General features: G+C 35.3%; 1 protein-coding gene across 7 annotated transcripts in view; it reads left to right on the plus strand.

Annotated features, from left to right (window-relative positions):
• The window catches only part of IL1RAP (interleukin 1 receptor accessory protein), a 127,981-nt gene that overhangs the window by 100,237 nt on the left and 8,227 nt on the right, over nt 1-19,517 (plus strand). For 6 of the 7 annotated variants that reach the window (XR_012021939.1, XR_012021938.1, XR_012021940.1 and 3 more), the window contains 4 exons: nt 876-1,002; nt 3,593-3,741; nt 11,371-11,514; nt 12,817-12,960. Coding sequence is in view for 4 of the 7 variants with exons in the window: in XM_072807838.1 (XP_072663939.1) it covers nt 876-1,002; nt 3,593-3,741; nt 11,371-11,514; nt 12,817-12,960 (564 nt within the window). In the remaining 3 variants the exon portion in view is untranslated. Of the gene's footprint in view, nt 1-875; nt 1,003-3,592; nt 3,742-11,370; nt 11,515-12,816; nt 12,961-15,435; nt 18,741-19,517 lie in introns of those variants that run through there. The other variant, XM_072807841.1, reaches the window with a different exon arrangement.

The raw sequence follows: 19,517 nt of genomic DNA on the forward strand, positions 1-19,517 counted from the left end.
TAAAAAAAATTAAAAAAAGAAAGCATAGAACAGGGCTGTCCAGGGCAAACTGGAATGAAAGTCAATCTGGGTCAAATTCTGGTCTGCCACTTATTAACAGTTTCATCTACGAATGACATTTAAGGTCTTTAAGCATTAGTTTTCATGTCTATAAAACATGGATTTAAAAAAGACCCCATAGTATTTTGTTAAGATTCTGTAAAACCACTAGTAAGTGATAAATATTTAGCACAGTGAATTATATAAAGTTTTTGGTAAAGGAGCTGCTGTTCTTCTTATTATCATTTTCTGCCCGGAGATCCCCCTGACCTCTTGTTCCAATTCAGAAAGCACACATTTATTATTCATAAGTATTAGTATTTATAAATATATAAATATTTGCTGTATATATTGTACTTAAACATATGTGTGTTGTATATATATTATCTTTAAACTTATTGACTACACTTTGATAACCTGAGCATTTCAAGATCTGGCCTGCAGTGTGGAACATGGCCCCATCTTTTCTGGGCCAAGCACCCAAGATCTGGAGAGTCCCTCCTTAGTCACTGTTTGTGAGGGAAATAACAGAAGAATAGCCTGTGGAAGGTTAGGGCTAAAAAGGAGGTTGTCAGAGCTTCTTTGAACAAATACTGTCATGGTACAGCATATATGGATTTTATAAAAAGATGATCATTCTGGAAATTTTGTATAAAGCTGCTGTACTTCTTTTCTTCATTTATTTGCAGTGAAGTATGACACATTACTATGGTAGGCCACTTGAAAATTACTCAGAAGTAGTTTTAAGTCCTTGTATAGCTTCTGATTAGTCACAGCATGGAACCAGTGTAGCCATGTGAAGGTTACACACTGATGGGTTAACTTGTTTTTTTTAGGAGAGGAGCTACTCATCCCCTGTACAGTCTATTTTACTTTCCTGAAGGATGCTCGCAATGAGGTTTGGTGGACCATTGACGGAAAAAAGCCAGACGACACCAGTATTGATGTAACTGTTAATGAAAGGTACCATTGGCTCAGACAAGGGGTGATCAACGCTTGTCCATCAATTGAACGCCCTCTGATGTATACTAATCACTGAAAGTAAACAGTGTGACTTTGGCCCATCATTACCAAAAATCAGTAAGATTTTCAAGTCTTTAGTGGCTGCATCCCAAAGAAGGATTGCTGGACTTGCATTTCCAGACTCAGACATCTTGTGATGATCACATATTCATAATTTCCACTTGGAAGTAGGTGGGATGATGCATAGCCCACATGAATGGAAGACCACAACACAGGGCTCTGAATACATGAAATCTGTTCAATGTCACCCTGTTATTTTCTTTCTCCAGTCTGGAGTCTAGACCTCTGTATTTATGCCTCAGATAAATTATACTAGTGTCTTGTCTTGCAATAAGCATATATTCCCTATCTTCTCCTTCATTCTTAACTCCCACAGCATGCACATCACATTATAATTGATAATTATTATTTTTATAAATATTGACTAAATATATTCACATTCTTTAAATTTTATTTTTAAAGTGGATGAGGTGGTAATATAGCTCACTCTTTAAATAACAGGCTGGGTCATTTTATTTCTAAATAAATATAACTTTTTTTGAAGGGATTTGGGTTCACCAAGAGGAAAATGTGGGTCTTTGAAGACAAAAGGTTCTTCTGGAAATGAAGTCTACAAGTGCAAGACAACCAAGTGCAATTGGTTCATGGCAATAATAAAAGTTAGCAGCTGACCAACCACATCAGAAAGTAGCTCTAAGAACTTAAGCCTTAAGATGATGTGCTAATAGGTCTTTGGCCACTTGAACTTCTAGAATTCAAAAGATATGCTGTTCCTAATAGTAAATTCAGACTTTGTGCAGAAGTTATGTCTACGTTGCATCAGGTGCTATGCAAGACACCTTGTTCCTAACTGAGTAGATTTTATCAGAATAAGAATGATAGAACAGAAATTTCAATATATTGTAATAAATGCTGTGACTGGAGAGTATTGGATGTTATCAGAAGCGTTAGTTGAGGAATACAGTCAGTTTTAGGGGATTAGGCAGTGCTTCTTAGATGGTACAGTATCTGAAGATTTAAAGGATGAGTAGAAATAAACTAGGTAAAGAAATAGAATGTTCCTGGTAAAAGGAACATCATGTGCAATGGCTGGAAGTTAGAGAAGCAGAACATATGTAAAGGTAGAGAAGGAGCCTCCTGAAATTGGAGAGGTTTTTTTTTTTTTTTTTTTTTTTTTTTCAGAAGGAATTGATTAAAGATGTGGCTGGAGGACAAAGGGAGAGTTATTGATCACTTCAGGAATTCTGAACATTTCTATCATAAGAAGAATGAATGAATGGTAATGAAAGCCATGCTGTTCATCCTTGCTACTACTGCAGCACAACTCAGTGTTCAGAGTAGGGCCATGCCGTTCACTTTAGTCTAAACCCATCACAACCCTTGACCAAGTTCTCATGACTGATGGTAAGCCTTATTGGAAGGAGAACCTGGATGTCCACTTATAGGAGGGAGATTTTGTTTTCTCTTTGGAGCAAGTGGTTCCAAGGGATTTCAAATCTTGATCTTGTACCCAAAGCACTTAATCTCTGACATGCTGAGATTTGGATGTATTTATCTTCACAAAGCTTACTTGCTTTGAGAAGTTTCTTCTTTTTATAATGTTAGGATTTAACCCATGGAGTTTTAGCCTTTTCACTGGAATATTCTACCTATGTTCAAAATCCAAGCTTTGGGAATCTCTGAAATGCATGAATTGTTGCTGAGGTTGGCAAATTAGCTTATATGAATATTATGAATATTTTTGAAATAGTTTATTTCTTTATTTGAGAGATGAATATTATGAATATTTTTTAAAGATTTTATTTTTTATTTCTTTATTTGAGAGAGAGAGAGAGAGAGAGGGAGAGAGAACAAGCAGGGGGAGCTGCAGAGAGAGAGGGAGAAGCAGGCCCCATACTGAGCAGGGAACCCAACATGGGGCTTGATCCTAGGACCTTGGGATCATGACCTGAGCCAAAGGAAGACACTTAACCGACTGAGCCACTCAGGCACCCCAATATATGAATATTTATTAAGCATTGTTCTAATACTTACACACTGACTTAATTGTCAGAGTACTTGAGTAAGTCAATACGTGTAATGCACTGTGTAGGCATTGCTATTTACCTCTCTTTCAAAGGAGGAACAGATTAATTACTGTGCCTAAAGTATACAGCCAGTAAGTGGCAAAGCTTGGATCAAAACCCAGATAGATCTGGCCTCAGAAGCTTCTCTCTACACTGATACAGAATACTGTTTCAGAAGTGTGAGGGCAGGAGACATTTTGCTTTGAGGAGAGATCTGCCATATGTTGCCAGCAATGGGATTTGATCTAGATACTGGAATTGCATGTGGTATAGAAGGTAAAACATGATACTGGAATCTAGAAGCTTTCCTACCTTTGTAACCATTGGATCTCAGGCAACACAGCTCATGGACATTCTGGCCACCCTCAGTTGGGGGCTCTGTGGTTGTCTCCTTGTCTGATTCACACACAGGGCATGGCCCTGTGGTCTCACTCATGCTTTGATTTTCTTTACCCTATTTCTAGTGTAAGTTTGACTGCAACTGAAGATGAAATGAGAACTCAGATTTTGAACATCAAAAAAGTTTCTGCTGAGGATCTCAAGCGCAACTATGTCTGTCATGCTAGAAATGCCAAAGGAGAGGTTGACAAAGCAGCCAAGGTGAAGCAGAAAGGTAATGGATGCACTCAGCAGATGAATCTGTGAACTCCAAATGTAACATTGTGGTGAATAAAGAAAATGAGAAGAGAGTACTCCAGCACCTAGCACATCTGGCACATAGTAATGAATCAAAGATGAACTGAAAACCTTAAGGGCAAATTTCCAGCTATGTAAAGACACTCAAAATATTGTTTCTTATGCTTTTAGTAACTTAGTGCCCAAATATGGCCAAAAAACTTATATGATTATGAAAATGAGGCATAATTTTACATCAGTACAGTCATGAAAAATGAAAAATAAAACATTTAAAGCTACCAAAGATATAATAAAACTGGTAGAGTCATATATAATTGGTGGATTGTAAAGACTCTTTTAGAAATCATTGATGGCAGAGTTCAAGGGTCATAAAAATGGCCATACTATATGACTTAATACTTTTGGAATTTTTCCTGAACAAATAACAGAAAGAGAATTATGTACCCATCACTATTCTTAGAAGCATTATCTATAATAATGAAGCATTATAAATAGCAACCATCTAATTATAGTCAAGTAGTTGAGTAAAATATAAAATATTTCTTCTCAAAAATATCATTTTAAAATAATCATTTTAAATACTTTGTACCAGTATTCAAACAGATTTATAATATACCTCTAGCCACAATTGCTAAAATGAAAATTATTTAAACTGTGACTTAAAATAATGTAAAAGGATTTCCATGTTGATATTACTAATTTTTTCTACAATAAATAAAAACGATAAAGCTCTCTTGTGTGAGCTATTGCTACTGAAACAGACTGTGTCTAAAATTATCTTTGGGTCTCTCACCTAACACAGAACCCCAGACAATTAATCCTTTCAAGAATGTGTTTCAATGACTTAGAGAAAGATAATGATGATTTATCACACACGCAGTCACGTCATTCAGAATCATCGTGGATCCTAGTGTCAGAGCCTATATTATTTATAGCAAAAGTAAGGAAAAAAAAGAAATTAACTCATAGCTATTACATTTTGCAGTGGGATTTGAACCTTTTTTTTTTTCAAAGCTACTGCAAAAACAGGCTTCACCTTAACATTTCATTACAATTTAGAAAGTAAAAAGCAGAGTCCTGAAGTCTATATGCCACTTAAGAAGTCTTAGTGGATTGGTTCTGGATAGTTCATTGTTTCTGCTCCTCAGAAGCCAGTGTAAAGCAACAAGACTCAATCAAGTAATATAAGGCAGTTTCCCAAAGTTAGTTACTAAGAATACTACTTGGACTATTTATAGTACTGCAGTTCATTATTTGTACTCTAGACTCAGATGACCTGTGTTGGAATCCTGGTTTCTGTGCATCCTAACTCGATGAATCTTGAAAAAAAAAAAAAAAAAAGAAAAAAGAAAAAAACCCCTTAACCTCTCTGAGCTTCAATTTCTTTATATTTGAAATAGACAAATGATACTGCTGTCTCATAGGGTTGTTTAAGGCACTCAGCACAAATTACTGGCCTATATACATATATATTAAGTGCTCAACAAATATTAAGTCTACTTATTTCCACAAAATTTTCACAGGTACTATTTGAAAAAGGCTTTTACAATAAATAAAATATCATTAAAGGCTAGATTAAACAAAATCAAGCAAGTTATTTTAGTTAAGGTCCTCTTAGAGTCTTTCACATTATTAACATTTGGTATGAATATCTGCAGGGAGTTGGAATATAAGAGACAGGGTTTTCTTTGAAATATATTTGACTGCAGATTTCTGAAGAATGGAGCATTTTGTAGGACTCGTGTTTTGAAGCATGTATTTTGGGAAAGTAGTAGAGAGGATGACATTAATTACTTATTGTCGGATAGATAGGATTAAATAATCAATTAAAATCATGTTTAGTCTCAGAGCGAGGCAGAAGTCTGCCTACCAGAGCTATGTGAGTAGCTCCCTTTCACAGAAGGCCATGCTCTGAATGGTTAAGTACGAATGGCATCAGGAATGTAAGGTGCATCCACTAGACTGGATGATCTATGCTGAAATTACATCAATATCATATAGACTCCAGTCTGGTCTGTGTACATCCCGTGGGTTGTGGTTTTGTTACTTGGCTTCCATTCTGGGCCAGGTAATGTTGAAATCCAGAGGTAATATTTGTGTTCACATTCATACATTATATGTATGTGTCCTTTTCTGGATTCATTGACAAAGCATGCTATGTCTTTCATCAAAAAGAAGACAGGAAGTACTCAAAATAAGAAAAATTCACTGGGATAGGTCTTTGGACATTGGGATAGGTCTTCGGACAACACAATTTTGTTTAGTCAGTTAAAACAGAGTATTAAAGGATAATAGGCAGCTAATGTAAATGTGATAAACATGCAGTTGTTCTATAATAGGAAGGATATAGGGACTAAGGCAAGTTGTGTGGTGAACTTTATGAGAAACTGCCAAACTTATCTCCAAAGAGGCTGCACCATTTTGTACTTCCACTAGCAATGCATATAAATACCAGGTGCTCTACATCCTTACCAACTTTTGGGGTTGTCAGACTTTTCAATTTTAGCCATTCTAGTAAGTAGGTAGTAGTATCACACTATATTTTTTAAATTTGCATTTTCAAAAACTAATGATGTTGAGTACTTTTTTACAGACTTACTGACCGACCACTAATTAATAGTTTTTCCTTTTGTGAAGTATCCATTAAAATCTTCAGCCCATTTTGTTGTTGGGTTGTTTGTTAATGGGTGTGTGTGTGTGTGTGTGTGTGTGTGATATAACTTTGTGAATGTTTTAATCACTATGCATTATTTTTGATGAGCAGAATTTTAAAATATTTGATGAAATCCATTTTATCAATTTCTTCTATATTTCTAAATCCTGTATTAGCAATCTTTGATTGTTAAAAATCTTAGCTTTTTCTTTTATATTTAGGCCTGTGATTAATTTTAAATATTTTTATACTGTGAGGTATGGCTTGGTGTTTTGTTTTGTTTTCCATATAGAAATCAGTTGTTCTAGTCTCATATTGAAAAATCTCTCCCTTTTTATTGATTTCTTTTTGACAACTTAGCCAAAAAAAATTAACTCTATGAGCATGAGTCTATTCTCCATTCCCTATTCCCTGTTCTGTCAATCTGTTCATCTGTTTGTAGTCCAATACATACTACTTTGTCTTGACGGACAGCTTTAAAATAAGTCAGGAAGTCAGAAACTATTGTCTTCCTCCTTTTTTTTGTTTTTTTCTCTTCAAAGGTTAATCTGACTATTCTGAGGATCACATTATTCTTTCATACAGATTTTAGTATTGGCTTGTTAATTTCTCAATAAGAATCTGCTAGGATTAGATTGGTATCATGTTAAATTTATAAACCTATTTGGGAAGAATTGAAATCTTAACGATATTGAATTTTCCAATCCATGAACATGATATATCTCTGAATTCATTTAGTTCTCATTGATTTTTCTCAGCTTTTTTGTTTGTTGTTTTATGTATACAGGTCTTGTACACATTAAATATATCCCTAGAGATTTGTTTTTGTTGCTATTATAATGGTATTTTTAAATTTTCACTTTCAATTGCTCATTGATAGAAAATAGAAATGAATTAGTTAATTTTTGTATTTGATATTGGTCTTTGACTCTTCCCAATTCACTGCTTAAATAAAGTTTTTGCTTGTTTTGTTTGTTAGGTTCCTTAGGATTTTCTAGACATTCGATTGTGTCACCCATATATAAATATATTTTTCCACCTTCCTTTCCAAGCATTATGCCTTTGATTTCTGATCTTGTCAAGTCTCATCCGACCTATGCAAAGCTTTATATTTTTCCAAAGACTCAAGGTCACCCCTTGGAGATTTATAGAGCTCTTTTTCCACACAGTTTTCTTTCTTATTTACCCAGGCCTGTAAATTCACCCCAATTCAATAGTTCTGAACTGTGATTTCTGTGTCCTTAGCTGACTGTGATGGCTGTATTTTTGGTCTTTCCTATTCTATGCCACAGTCTGAAAGTGCCTTCAGGCAAAAAAAAAAAAAACAGGGTAATGACAGGGCTCAACTTTCTGTGTCCTTTCTCACACAGATCACACATAGATCAACTGCCAGTTGTCCATCTTAGAAAAACTGTCATTTTACATATTCTGGAAAGAAAGCCACTTCAACATCAATTACTTCTCTAAGGCCAAAAGCTGAAGGGCAAAATGCACAGATCTTAGCACTATGATAGTCATACAAAGCAGGTCTGCAGGTTAATTCAGTTATAGGTCTCTGGTTTACTATCACCTAAATAAAACATTCTAATGGTGTGTAATACAGAGAAATGGTCATCACATGGTTCATGTGAAAATTATCAAGAAGTCTCAGCAATTTAGTGAAGAATAGACACAGGGTCTGTGGCAGGCAGTATTTGGAAGTCCAAGCAGCTGGTGTTGGGCTCAGAGACCTAGTGGATAGCAAGGCTCCAACTAATGAAGAGAAAGAGAATAAGTTAAGTTCCCAAGAACTTAACAAGATTATAGATCAACAACTTGAAATCAGGAAACAGACTGGGGCTAAAGTACTGGACTGGTTTAACTCAGGGTGGTTAGCTGGAAACCTGGACCTTGGAGCCCGTTATTACTGTCAAACTGCAAAAGAAGAGGAAATTCTGATTCAGGGAATAACAGCAGAGCAAGTGACTAAAATTGGCTATATCCTAAATCAATTATAAGTGAGATCAAAGAGAGAAGCAGTTTAGGAATGCAATTTGGTCAAATTGCATCACCCCTTCCTGATTGGAAACCCTTTGGTCTGGGATTGCATCAGATTAAAATCTTTATGCCAAAACATCAGAGGTTCCAGCTGGGGCAGACAGAAAATGTGAGCCGAGGGTCATCCTTTCCCTGTAAGCCAGCAAAGCTTTATATGAAAGCTTTTTAGAACATTTCCTGCATGTGGTTCAAGCCATTTAAAAATTCAGGCTTGTGGATTATTTATCTTAAGAGTTCAATTAGTTAAATAGTATCAGGAACTACTTGATATCATCAAGATGGCCCCACAAAATACAATCTATAAATATGACATATGCAATTAAATGACCCAAAACCAAAGTAAAAATTCACACTAAAAATAAAAATAGGCAGTAGTAAAATGAATGTGGCAGAGGGAAATTTATGAGAGTAATTGATCTTTTGATCATTAGGCAAGATATCTATTGGTATTTTTTTAAAACCCATTTCAGGTAAGTGCATCCACTGACCCCTTTTTTCCCCTCCCTATTACAAAATGTCCAGCCAGAAGGAGCCAAAATAACTGAGCAAATAATGAAGATGGCAGTGGGAATTACCCCAGTGTACTGTTAACATAACATGTGCTCAGAAATACCTAGGACACAGCAATTTTCATGCCAGTTACCTAAATTGATCTTAGTAAATTCTTAACAATTGCACTGACATAGCTTTTGACATTTGATGATGAAGTTTTCTTGTTTTAAACACCACTATTCATGGAACAATCATGAGAATACCTGGTAATAATTCTACATTGAGGAGTTCCAGGCTATCTCTGAGATAGCATTAGCATCCCGAGTTTAGGGTAATGAACTTGAAACTCAAAGATCTGCCCTTTAATTAGAGAACTTTAGGCTCAGCTCCAGGCTGTTTACCATTTTTCCCTTAGGAGAGATACCTGCTTTAAAAGGGATTTTTCTACTAGCGTATGATCAATAATTAAACTTCACGGCAGAGCTCTGCAAAGATCTCTGGACTTTGGAGTGAGACCCTGGATAACAAACCCAACTTTGAACAAAATTCCTCTGTGCCTCACCTTGGCAAGCACTTAACATAATGTTCAAGTGATCAAAAAGCCTTTTCTCACTACCTGACCTGATATACCTCTTGTGCCCCAGCCCAGCCTCTCAGTACCCCATCATATCACCCTGCCCTATTTCCTTTATAGCACTGATCGCTACCTAACATTAGTTGTCTTATTATTTATTTCCTTGCATTAGAATACTAACCCTAAGAGGGCAGAAACCCTCTTGATCTTATCTACTATTGTATCCCCAACAGCTTCTGGCAAATAAAAATGTTAATAAGTAATTGCCAGATCAACTAATACATAATTTAAGCCACTTTTGCTTCAGATCCAAATATTCTATTCCTTCTTCAAACACTTATGCTTCATTATCACAAGCTAATAGTGCAAACAAATGAAATTGTTGATACATAGTAGAGTACTAGATTTCTTTTAAATATTCCAGGAGTAGATGGTGTTATATCTGGAAATGTTCATTGAGATACTACGTATCCTAGGGGTAGGATGGATGAAGAAGACACAAATGAAGACTATAGATGTATAGTTTAGGGGGGGAGGAAGAGAGAATGGAGAAGCAGGCTTCTAGACAAATTACAGTATAATATAAATGCTGTAATAGAATTATAAACAATGAGAAGAGTAGGAATTTCTGCCAGGCAGATGCCAGATTGCAAGAGGAGTTTCATTCTAGAAAAGCTTATACAAAATAATGACACTTGAGCATGGACTTGAACACTAAAGAAAGAGAAAAAACTATTCTTGCCAGAAGTCAAGTACGAACAAAGATATGAAGTGAAACCTTCCTGATGTTTTTTGTGGGAAAGGTAGTGGTAAATGAGACAGTACAGTGGTTAGTGGTTTGGTCATGACAGACCTTGTTTACAGGTCTGAGTTAATACCTATCTAGTTTTTAGGAAGTCAGAAATTGCCTCTTCCTATTTCTCATAGTTCCAAAGAAACTGATAAAATGCCTTTAATATAAAAGTAAGCAGATAATATGGAAATCTGTCCATACCTGGATATTACATTTCAGAATGTGTATACTAGAACTATAAACCGAGAGATACTTTCAAAGCCAAGCATACTCAGCATTTGGTGGAAACCCTCTCTCTCTGCCCAAAGAAAATAAGATTTTTGAGGCTTTTCCCTAAATTTATAGGAAAGGTGATTAAATTTTTCCACATGGCACTGATAAGAGGATGGAATTAAAACTAATGGAAACACATTGAGATTTTCACTCAATCCAAATGCTCCAACAATTAAAATTCTATCAGTATCATGGTCTGGTCTAGGTGGTAGTAAGGATTCCATCCCAAGAGATAGGTAAACAGAAGATGGAATTACAGTTTTCAAAAATATTTTTGAGAAGATTCACATATCAGATCATGAGTTGAATGAGATGACCTTCTAAATCCTTTCCGGTGCAAAAATGTGTATACAACTAATATATGATTTATATACCATTAATATTTATTTATTTATTTATTTATTTATTTATTTATTTATTTATTTTTTCTATTATCCTTTTTTTTTCTTTTTATTTTTTTCTTTTTATTTTTTTTAATTAAAAAAATAAATTAAATTAAATTAAATTAAATTAATATGTATTAATTTATATAACACCAAACTCTATTCAAGTCATCTGATAGTTAAAAATACCCACATCAGGTGCTGGCAACAAAAAGATAAAATATGACACAGGTGTTAAAACACAGTGCTTAAGCCCTATCATGTTATCTCTCTGCTTGTTCACACATAGAAGTCAGGTGCATGGCTCAGCTGCTTGGCTTATCAGCTATTTGCGGGATGATGGATCACTGTGATCACCACGTAGAAATCAATTGTTTCTCTGTTGTTCACTCCATTGATAGCTCCAAGATACACAGTGGAATTAGCATGTGGTTTTGGAGCTACAGTCCTGCTGGTAGTGATTCTCATTGTTGTTTACCACGTTTACTGGCTGGAGATGGTCTTATTTTACCGGGCTCATTTTGGAACAGATGAAACCATTTTAGGTGAGTAATGAAAGTTTGATGTAAGTACTTTCTACTGTCATTTTCAGAAAACACGTTAGCTTGATAAAAGCGAGAATAACTGAAAGATCTAATCAAACTATTTTTTGATTCAGCCCTTACTATTCCAAATCCTTTTAATGTATATTATTTTGCTTTCTTGGCCCAATATGTGTTTGGTCTAGATTAGCCCATCCAAATAGATGTATAATGCAAGCCACATACGTAATTTAAAATCTTCTAGTGGTCACAGTAGGAAAAGTAAAGAGAAAGTGAAAATTAATGTTAAATATATTATTGAACCCAATGTATTCAAAATATTATTATTTTAGCATACAACAAATATTTAAAAGCTAATGGTGATGTTTTGGTCTTATATCTTGGTGATCAAAATCTCATAATTTAGCATGTGTTATATTTTAAATTTACAGCACTTCTCCTTTCAGACCAGCTGCATTTCAAGTGTTTGATAGCTCTATATAAACTGTGACTGGACAGCCCACAGTCTTTGTACTTAAGGGTGGTCCATGCACCAGCCACATCAGCCTCACATGGGAGCTTGTTCAAAGGAAAATCTTAAGCTTAACCTGTACTCCGAGCAGGATCTACATTTAAATAATATTCCCGAATGATTCAAGTACACATTAAAGTTTTAGAAGCACCATACTAGTGCAAAATTGCATGGTGACAAGAAAGGAACAATGAAACGTACTGATTTTTAGACTAATCCTGAAAAGATTTTCATTCAGTAGTTTTGTGGAAAAGACAAATAACCTATATTTTTACTGAGAGGTGCTGTTTATAATTAGGCAACTTTGGGAAAGGTGAGTTTATTGAATTTAAGTATATTTTTAATTGGAGTTATTTTCAGGTACAAATAATTTAGACACTTTCTAAAATTTTGCTCAGTTTATAATTCTAATATATTAGTAGTGACAAAGTAGGACAGAAACTAGAAATTTTCTGTATGGTATTAATTGCTAGCACCTACGATCGACTATTTGAGCCCTGATTGGGTTAATTCATAGTTGAATGAGCCAAACCTCATTTATTCTTAGCTGTAAAAACTATACTTAGTGATGTGAGAGTAGAAGACACATCAGATAAAATTTACAATTACACCTTAAAATAGTCATTTTGCCTGGAGCCCTGTCACAAGTGGGAAACCACCCTGAAATCTGTCAGATAATTCATACATGTAAAAAAGTGAAAATGTCTAGTATGCAAAAGTTTGATTTAAGAAAAAAATGCAATACTATTGTGAAACTTTTCCAATTTACATTGGATCTCTCTTCCTTTTGCTAGATGGGAAGGAATATGATATTTATGTATCTTACGCAAGGAACGCTGAGGAAGAAGAGTTTGTGTTACTGACCCTCCGTGGAGTTTTGGAGAATGAATTTGGATACAAGCTGTGCATCTTTGACCGTGACAGTCTACCTGGGGGAAGTAGGTATTTCACATGAGTACAAATGATGCCACCCTGAGTGGCAAAAGAATCCTTAGTTTGGGGTCATGTAATAGAGTCATGACAGAGTTCTGTGCTGGCATCTTTGGATATTTAACGTCCAGTTGTTTGATGTAATAGAGGCTTATTTAGGAATAAAATTACATGGTGAGTTGTAGGTTATTGAGGTGCCGTTTATGGCATTAAAAGTGTTCCCCTTTGTAAGCTTTAAGAACTCAACATCAGAAAAGTGTGGATGCAGAGTGGATTATAATTCTATTAAATGCCTCATTTTTAAATGTTCTCCTTTACATACATTTAGATTTTTAGAAGGTTTAAGCTAATCTGCATTAATTTCCCTAGAATTTTTTTTTTTTTTACAAACTTTGAGTTTAAACAACACTTTTACAAAGACTGAAGCTTACTTGATTTTACTAAGAATGAGTTTGTGAAGTGAGTGCATGGAATCTTTCTTTATCGTATTCATTGATAATAATTAGAAAATTTCCCTGTGGCATTTGCTAATTTTCCTTTCCACACATTTGTTTTCTGGCAAGCCAACGCTATTTAAATCACTCCTTTTTCTTGGGTCTGTTTCTTCCTTTCCAGCTTGTACATTTGAGATGTAGCTTAAAAAATTTTTTTAAAGGCCACTATATTCTAGTAGGTTAAAAAAAAAAAAAAGAAAGAAACTTGAATTGCTGAATGGATTTCAAATAAAAGTACATCTCAAATTCTCAGATCCACCCAGTAACATACAAAGTGATGATCCAACTGAGTCTGTTTTAATAAATACATAGAAGCACTCCTAAACCCCCTGCCAAACTTCTTACTGTTGAAATGCATGTAATGTATTTAATCCTCACCACAACAAACTAATTTTCCTCACCTCCAATCCTGTTTATGTGAATCATTTCAGGTGTTTAAACAATATTATATGGATAATGGAGATACACAATATACTTAAATGTTTATCCTCATTTCAAATTAGCTGGACCACTTATTTTATCTCCTTAGTCATTACCTAGAGTCCCATCATGCCAGTGATCTACAGTGGACATCTCTTTCAGTATCATTTTTGCCAGGAAATTGATTATACAACGAAGGGACACATTCCACTTATTTTAATGCTTAAAACCTAAGTCACTTACTCATCCATTTATCCGTTCATTCCTCCATTCAACAAATATTTATTATGGTGTAAAAAGTTATAGAAAGACATATAGCATAACAACAATGACCCTTCAATAGGGGTTTGTAATTCTCTGAAGAATCCAAGTTCTCCGTAATTACTCTTGCATCTTGCTTCTGATGGTCGATCCTTGCTATCTGCATTCTCCCTGTTGCTCTTCATCCTCTGTGCCTGTGGGTCTCTTTCCATGCTTACACATCATCTGCCTCCAGCAACGCTGCATGCAGTAGATAATTACTTATTCCTGGATTCTCCTCCAGGCTGCACATGGAATTTTAATTTGCCTCTGTACCTGTGAAGATGAAGGGGCAAAATGGCTGCTTAGGGGCGTGTCAGAAGCCATGAAATAGCTTTGCATTCCCTGGAGTTGGCTTCTCTCTGAACCCCAGTTAAAGGATTATACAGTCCTAGATAAGTAACCTTGAGGAGATGGATTATTCCCAAGAGTTTGGTGACAGGAACTAATCAGAGCCCTTGACAAGAGAATTAAATTTCACTGAATTTCCATTTTCCCCATTTCTTCTTCTTCTTTTTGGAGCTGAAGAAAGCATTTGCCTATTAGTGAAGGCAGACACATCAGCTACCAGCTACTGAAACACATGTCTTCATAGTAATGATAGGAGTCTAAGGAGAAAGATCTAGGGACTAATTTAGGCTCTAGAGCAGAGAGCAGAATAGGAAGTTGAGCTGAGAATCTGATACCAGCCAAAATGCCATTCAGTTGTCTAGACTTTTTAAAATTCCTATTCTAAGGACACAGTGATACCAGTCTGAGTTGGGTAGGAGTCTGGCAATGGAGAGGAACTTTCAGAAAAATGAATGTTCCTACTCTTGCTTTCCTATGTTAGCGAGAAATGAATTTCCATGGTTTTGACTCTATAGTGATTATCTTTTTGAATAGCCACTGGCTTTAGAGAGTGAATACATGGGTACTGTTGGGGACAAATGTCTCAGGAGCTTATTTGGCTGAACTGCAGTGTGCCATGCATTTTGAAGAAATTGATATCTGTACAACCCATCTATTTCTCATTATACTCGGCTTTGGGCCTGTTTGGAATTTTTTGGGGGTGGAAATGTGTATATAGTTTTCAGTATCTTGAAGGAACATGGCGTTTATTGGACAGAATGAGTGGGTCTAAGGATTAAGATGTTGCAAATGTTCTTGATAACAGTTTCAACTCAATTTGTAAGCTGTTACCCTAAGTTCCCTACACTTGCTCCTCAAGCCCCAGGCTTTTGGGGAGTTCTTGGCCAACACTAATCCCCATGGTGTTTTCTTTCTCAGTTGTCACAGATGAGACCTTGAGCTTCATTCAGAAAAGCAGACGCCTCCTGGTTGTCCTAAGCCCCAACTACGTGCTCCAGGGAACCCAAGCCCTCCTGGAGCTCAAGGCTGGCCTAGAAAACATGGCCTCTCGGGGCAGCATCAACGTCATTTTAGTACAGTACAAAGCGGTGAAGGAGACGAAGGTGAAAGAGCTGAAGAGGGCTAAGACGGTGCTCACGGTCATTAAATGGAAAGGGGAGAAATCCAAGTATCCACAGGGCAGGTTCTGGAAGCAGCTGCAGGTGGCCATGCCAGTGAAGAAAAGTTCCAGGTGGTCTAGAAGTGGCGAGCAGGGTCTCTCCTATTCATCCTTGAAAAATGTATGAGGGACAACGAAAGGGGTCAAAGGAACCAAGGGCACTCCAGAAAGGAATTCCTTTTCTTGATTCCCAATTTATTGGTTCACAGACAGAAAAGAATGCTGTTGAAGCCTCCCCATAGGGATAAATCCAGAATGACTGTATAACTGGTTGTTCTGCTTCCTCAGGCAATACTAAGGTTTAGAATGGTGGTGCCATCAGTCTGTCACCATCAGACCATCTGACATCACTATGTTCTTCACAGGCAAAGACTCGGTTGATGCAAATTTCCCCTTTCTGCATCCTCTGTCCCTGCTCCCACATCTCTAATCCCGCTTCCTCTCTCTCTTTTTTTTTTTTTTTTTTTGATCTTAACACTGTTTGGCAGACTTTTGCTGTGAATTTCAAGACCCCTAAAGATAACTCATCTGTTAGCAAGGTCATTATGAGTCTCCAAGTCATTTTCTTTGTATTTTCACTCAAAAGTTAAAAAGGTAATCAGTGCCCAAATGTATTTGAGCTGATGATAACAGGCTCTTTTGCTCATTCTGCTGTGCAGTGTGCATTCACAGCCAGGTTGACACCCACATAGGACACCACGAAGCAGTATAACTGGAAAGTGTTCCTTATGATGGTTTTAAAGGGCTTACATGCATTTTTTCCTGCTAAATCCCTCGTGCCCTCCATCTTGGTCATTAATGTCATATTTCTCAATTTGAAAAACCTACCATATTTTTTTTTATTTCAGTAAACTGGATATCTGCAGGTCGACCCATATTTGTCACTTCATCTTCCCTATCTCCTGTACCCTGTATCAACCATTTAGAGTTTGCAGATGGTTCCACACTTGGTTTGGTCTGACAGGAAGCTTCTAATGGTGCTAAGAGAGAGTAAAATAACAGCAAAATGCTTTTAAGGCATTTTCTGGCTTGTGAGAAAAAGCACAGAACAGGGTGTTCAACTATTTGTCTCAGCCTTGCTAATGTGAATATTAGGAAAGTGATTTCTCCTCACTTGCTTCTATCTCTCCATTGTAAAGTGTGGAAGTTAGACTCAGTGACCTTGTGAGTTGCTTTTAGCATTAATATTCTAAGAGAATTAACTGGACCACCCAGTATTTCCAATATTTTATTCGTGGGTACAGTTAATACACTCACTCCAAACAAGTCAGTCTGAAAAGTCTCTTCCATGAAACTTGTTTCACTTTGTTTTAAATAAAATTGTACTGTTCTTAAGACTTGGAAAAGTGAAAACTAAGTCCAGAGTTTACAAAGTATTGAATATCTATAGTACGTGTATACATACATATATATACACACATAGATACATATATGCACACATAACATATATACATATATGTACACATGGATTAAATATGTACATATATCTACATTGTATATATATACACATGAATTGGATATGTGTATGTGTATATATGTATGTATGTATATATGTATATATGCACACACATTTATGTACACATGCATGTGACTTTAAATAGCTATTGACACAAAATATTACAAACCACTGGAACTCTTATCCAGCTTTTAAGTTATGTTTTTACTGTGATTCTTTTGTGTCAATGTTTTCTGTACATTATTTGTAAATTCACAGCTCACAGAGTAGTAGTTGCTGGTTCTCGCCTTCCCTAAATTAATATAAATAACTTATTGCTGCTGCATTTGATCTGGGTGCAGTGGATTCTGTTGGACACAGAGCTCCTATGGTCACTGCTGAGCAGTACCAGTCCTCTGGCATTAATTGATCATCTATAATGTCACAAGCACACACTCATAGAAACTAAACTATGATAATCTCAGTGTTCAACTACCAGGGAGATAAATCTCTATTTGGACTGTTGAGTAAGAGAAAAAGGAAAATAAAATACTTATAAATAAACCTGAGTATCCTACGAAACACCATAATTCATAATTTAAGAGAACCCTTATCACAGCATTATGAATGTTAATAAGTAATTCTAAAAGTATCTTCTGCATTTAAGTGTCCTTCAGCAGTGTTAAAGTCCATAATAAATCATTTCTGTATACTGAAGTTATATTTTAAATTGAAGAAAAAAAGCTTCATGAATTCTTTACTATAAAGCTATGATATGGAGTCATTCTTCGATCTATTTTTTTCTCACTAATGCTTTTCTTTATTACAAACCACAATTACTCCTCCTGTTAGCTCTTCATCCTCAAGACCAGAGGAGAGCTGACTCCAGATAAGCTTGGAATATCAATTGCATGAATGTTAGGTAATGGGGGACAGTCTCCCCCACAAGGGTCCATTCGTTTGCCAATGCGGCATTCTTTTTGCACTTTTGGATTCGATATTTGTCCTAAACGCTTTGGGTACCCCTAGAAATTTCTTGATATTCCTTTTCCTATTTATATACTAGTATTTGATATTGAACTTTTCCAAATGCTAAAATCTAAAACATCTCATATCCAAATATGTCTCATTCTCAGATAATTTTGTTTCAAGGTTTTTTGTTTGTTTTATATCTCAAAGGATGCCTGATACAAAATTTTTGAGGGAGATGGGTAAATAAAATTTTGAGAGCAAGGAGAAATTGCTCTATAATGCTAAAAAACTATGTCTCTAAATTAAAAACAATCTTAATGGTTTTAGATATATGATATAAAGATCTTCTGCACCCAAGTTAACAAAGAACCATGACATATAAAGTGTCTAATTACATAATCATATAAAATTTATTTAATTATCTTCTGTATTGTAACTTAGGTGATTCCCTAGGATTCTAATAAACAAGTACTCCACTGTGTTGGGAAGCAAAAACATCACTCCACTTGCTAATTATCCATTTTTTTCCCATAGGTTTTAATATTTTAAGATTATCTTATTATTTTTTATTTTATTCATAAAGTTTTGTATTTCATTTTCCATTTGATTTGTAAATTTGTTTATTTTAAAAATAAACCATTTATTTTCAGATTTGAATTTTATTTTGTGCATGTGTTTTATGTCTTTATTTTCATGTTTGGGCATAAGAAATGAGAGTAAGAAGTATTAATGATACACATAAAAATGTTAGAAGTTATATTAGTTAAATTTCTCTTTCTGAGAGAAATCTGAGAGAAATGAGAACTTTATATCAAGAACATTTTCTTTACATGTGAATAAAAGAGTTATTTAAATAAAATGAATTGTTCTAGTATACCATGCATGGTTGTGTGTGTGTGTGTGTGTGTGTGTGTGTGAGTTCACATGTGTGCGTGTGTGTGTGTGTGTGTGTGTGTGTAGAGACAGAGAAAGAATAACAGAGCAGGAGTGAGAGAACAATGGGTGAGGAGATTAAATGTTGCAGTAGTATTTTTTTATTCACACCTATTCTAAAGTAAAGAAACAGAATTTTTAAAAAGTATTATTCACTTATAAATCCACATTTTAAGGTGATTCTCTAAGGTTACCATGAAGAATTGATTCAAATTCAATTACCATTAGCCCTACATTAGTTTAATATTATGTTCACTAGACATTGAATAGTAATAATTTAACCAGAGTCATTAATTCAAATGTCTACTGTGTATAGACATTTACATAGAGGTATTTTAAATTTTTAACCATACTCTAAGTTTGCTCTTATTATGTGTACTTTATAGATGGATGAACTCAGATTTAAAGATATTAAGATAAAAATATAGATAAGTGGATACACTAATATTGAATTCAGATTCATCTTTCAAATTTGGTGCCTCCTCTCTGCCCCCCCCCTTT

This window comes from Canis lupus, chromosome 31 (genome assembly GCF_048164855.1).
Source record: "Canis lupus baileyi chromosome 31, mCanLup2.hap1, whole genome shotgun sequence".
NCBI classification, from domain to species: Eukaryota; Metazoa; Chordata; class Mammalia; order Carnivora; family Canidae; genus Canis; species Canis lupus.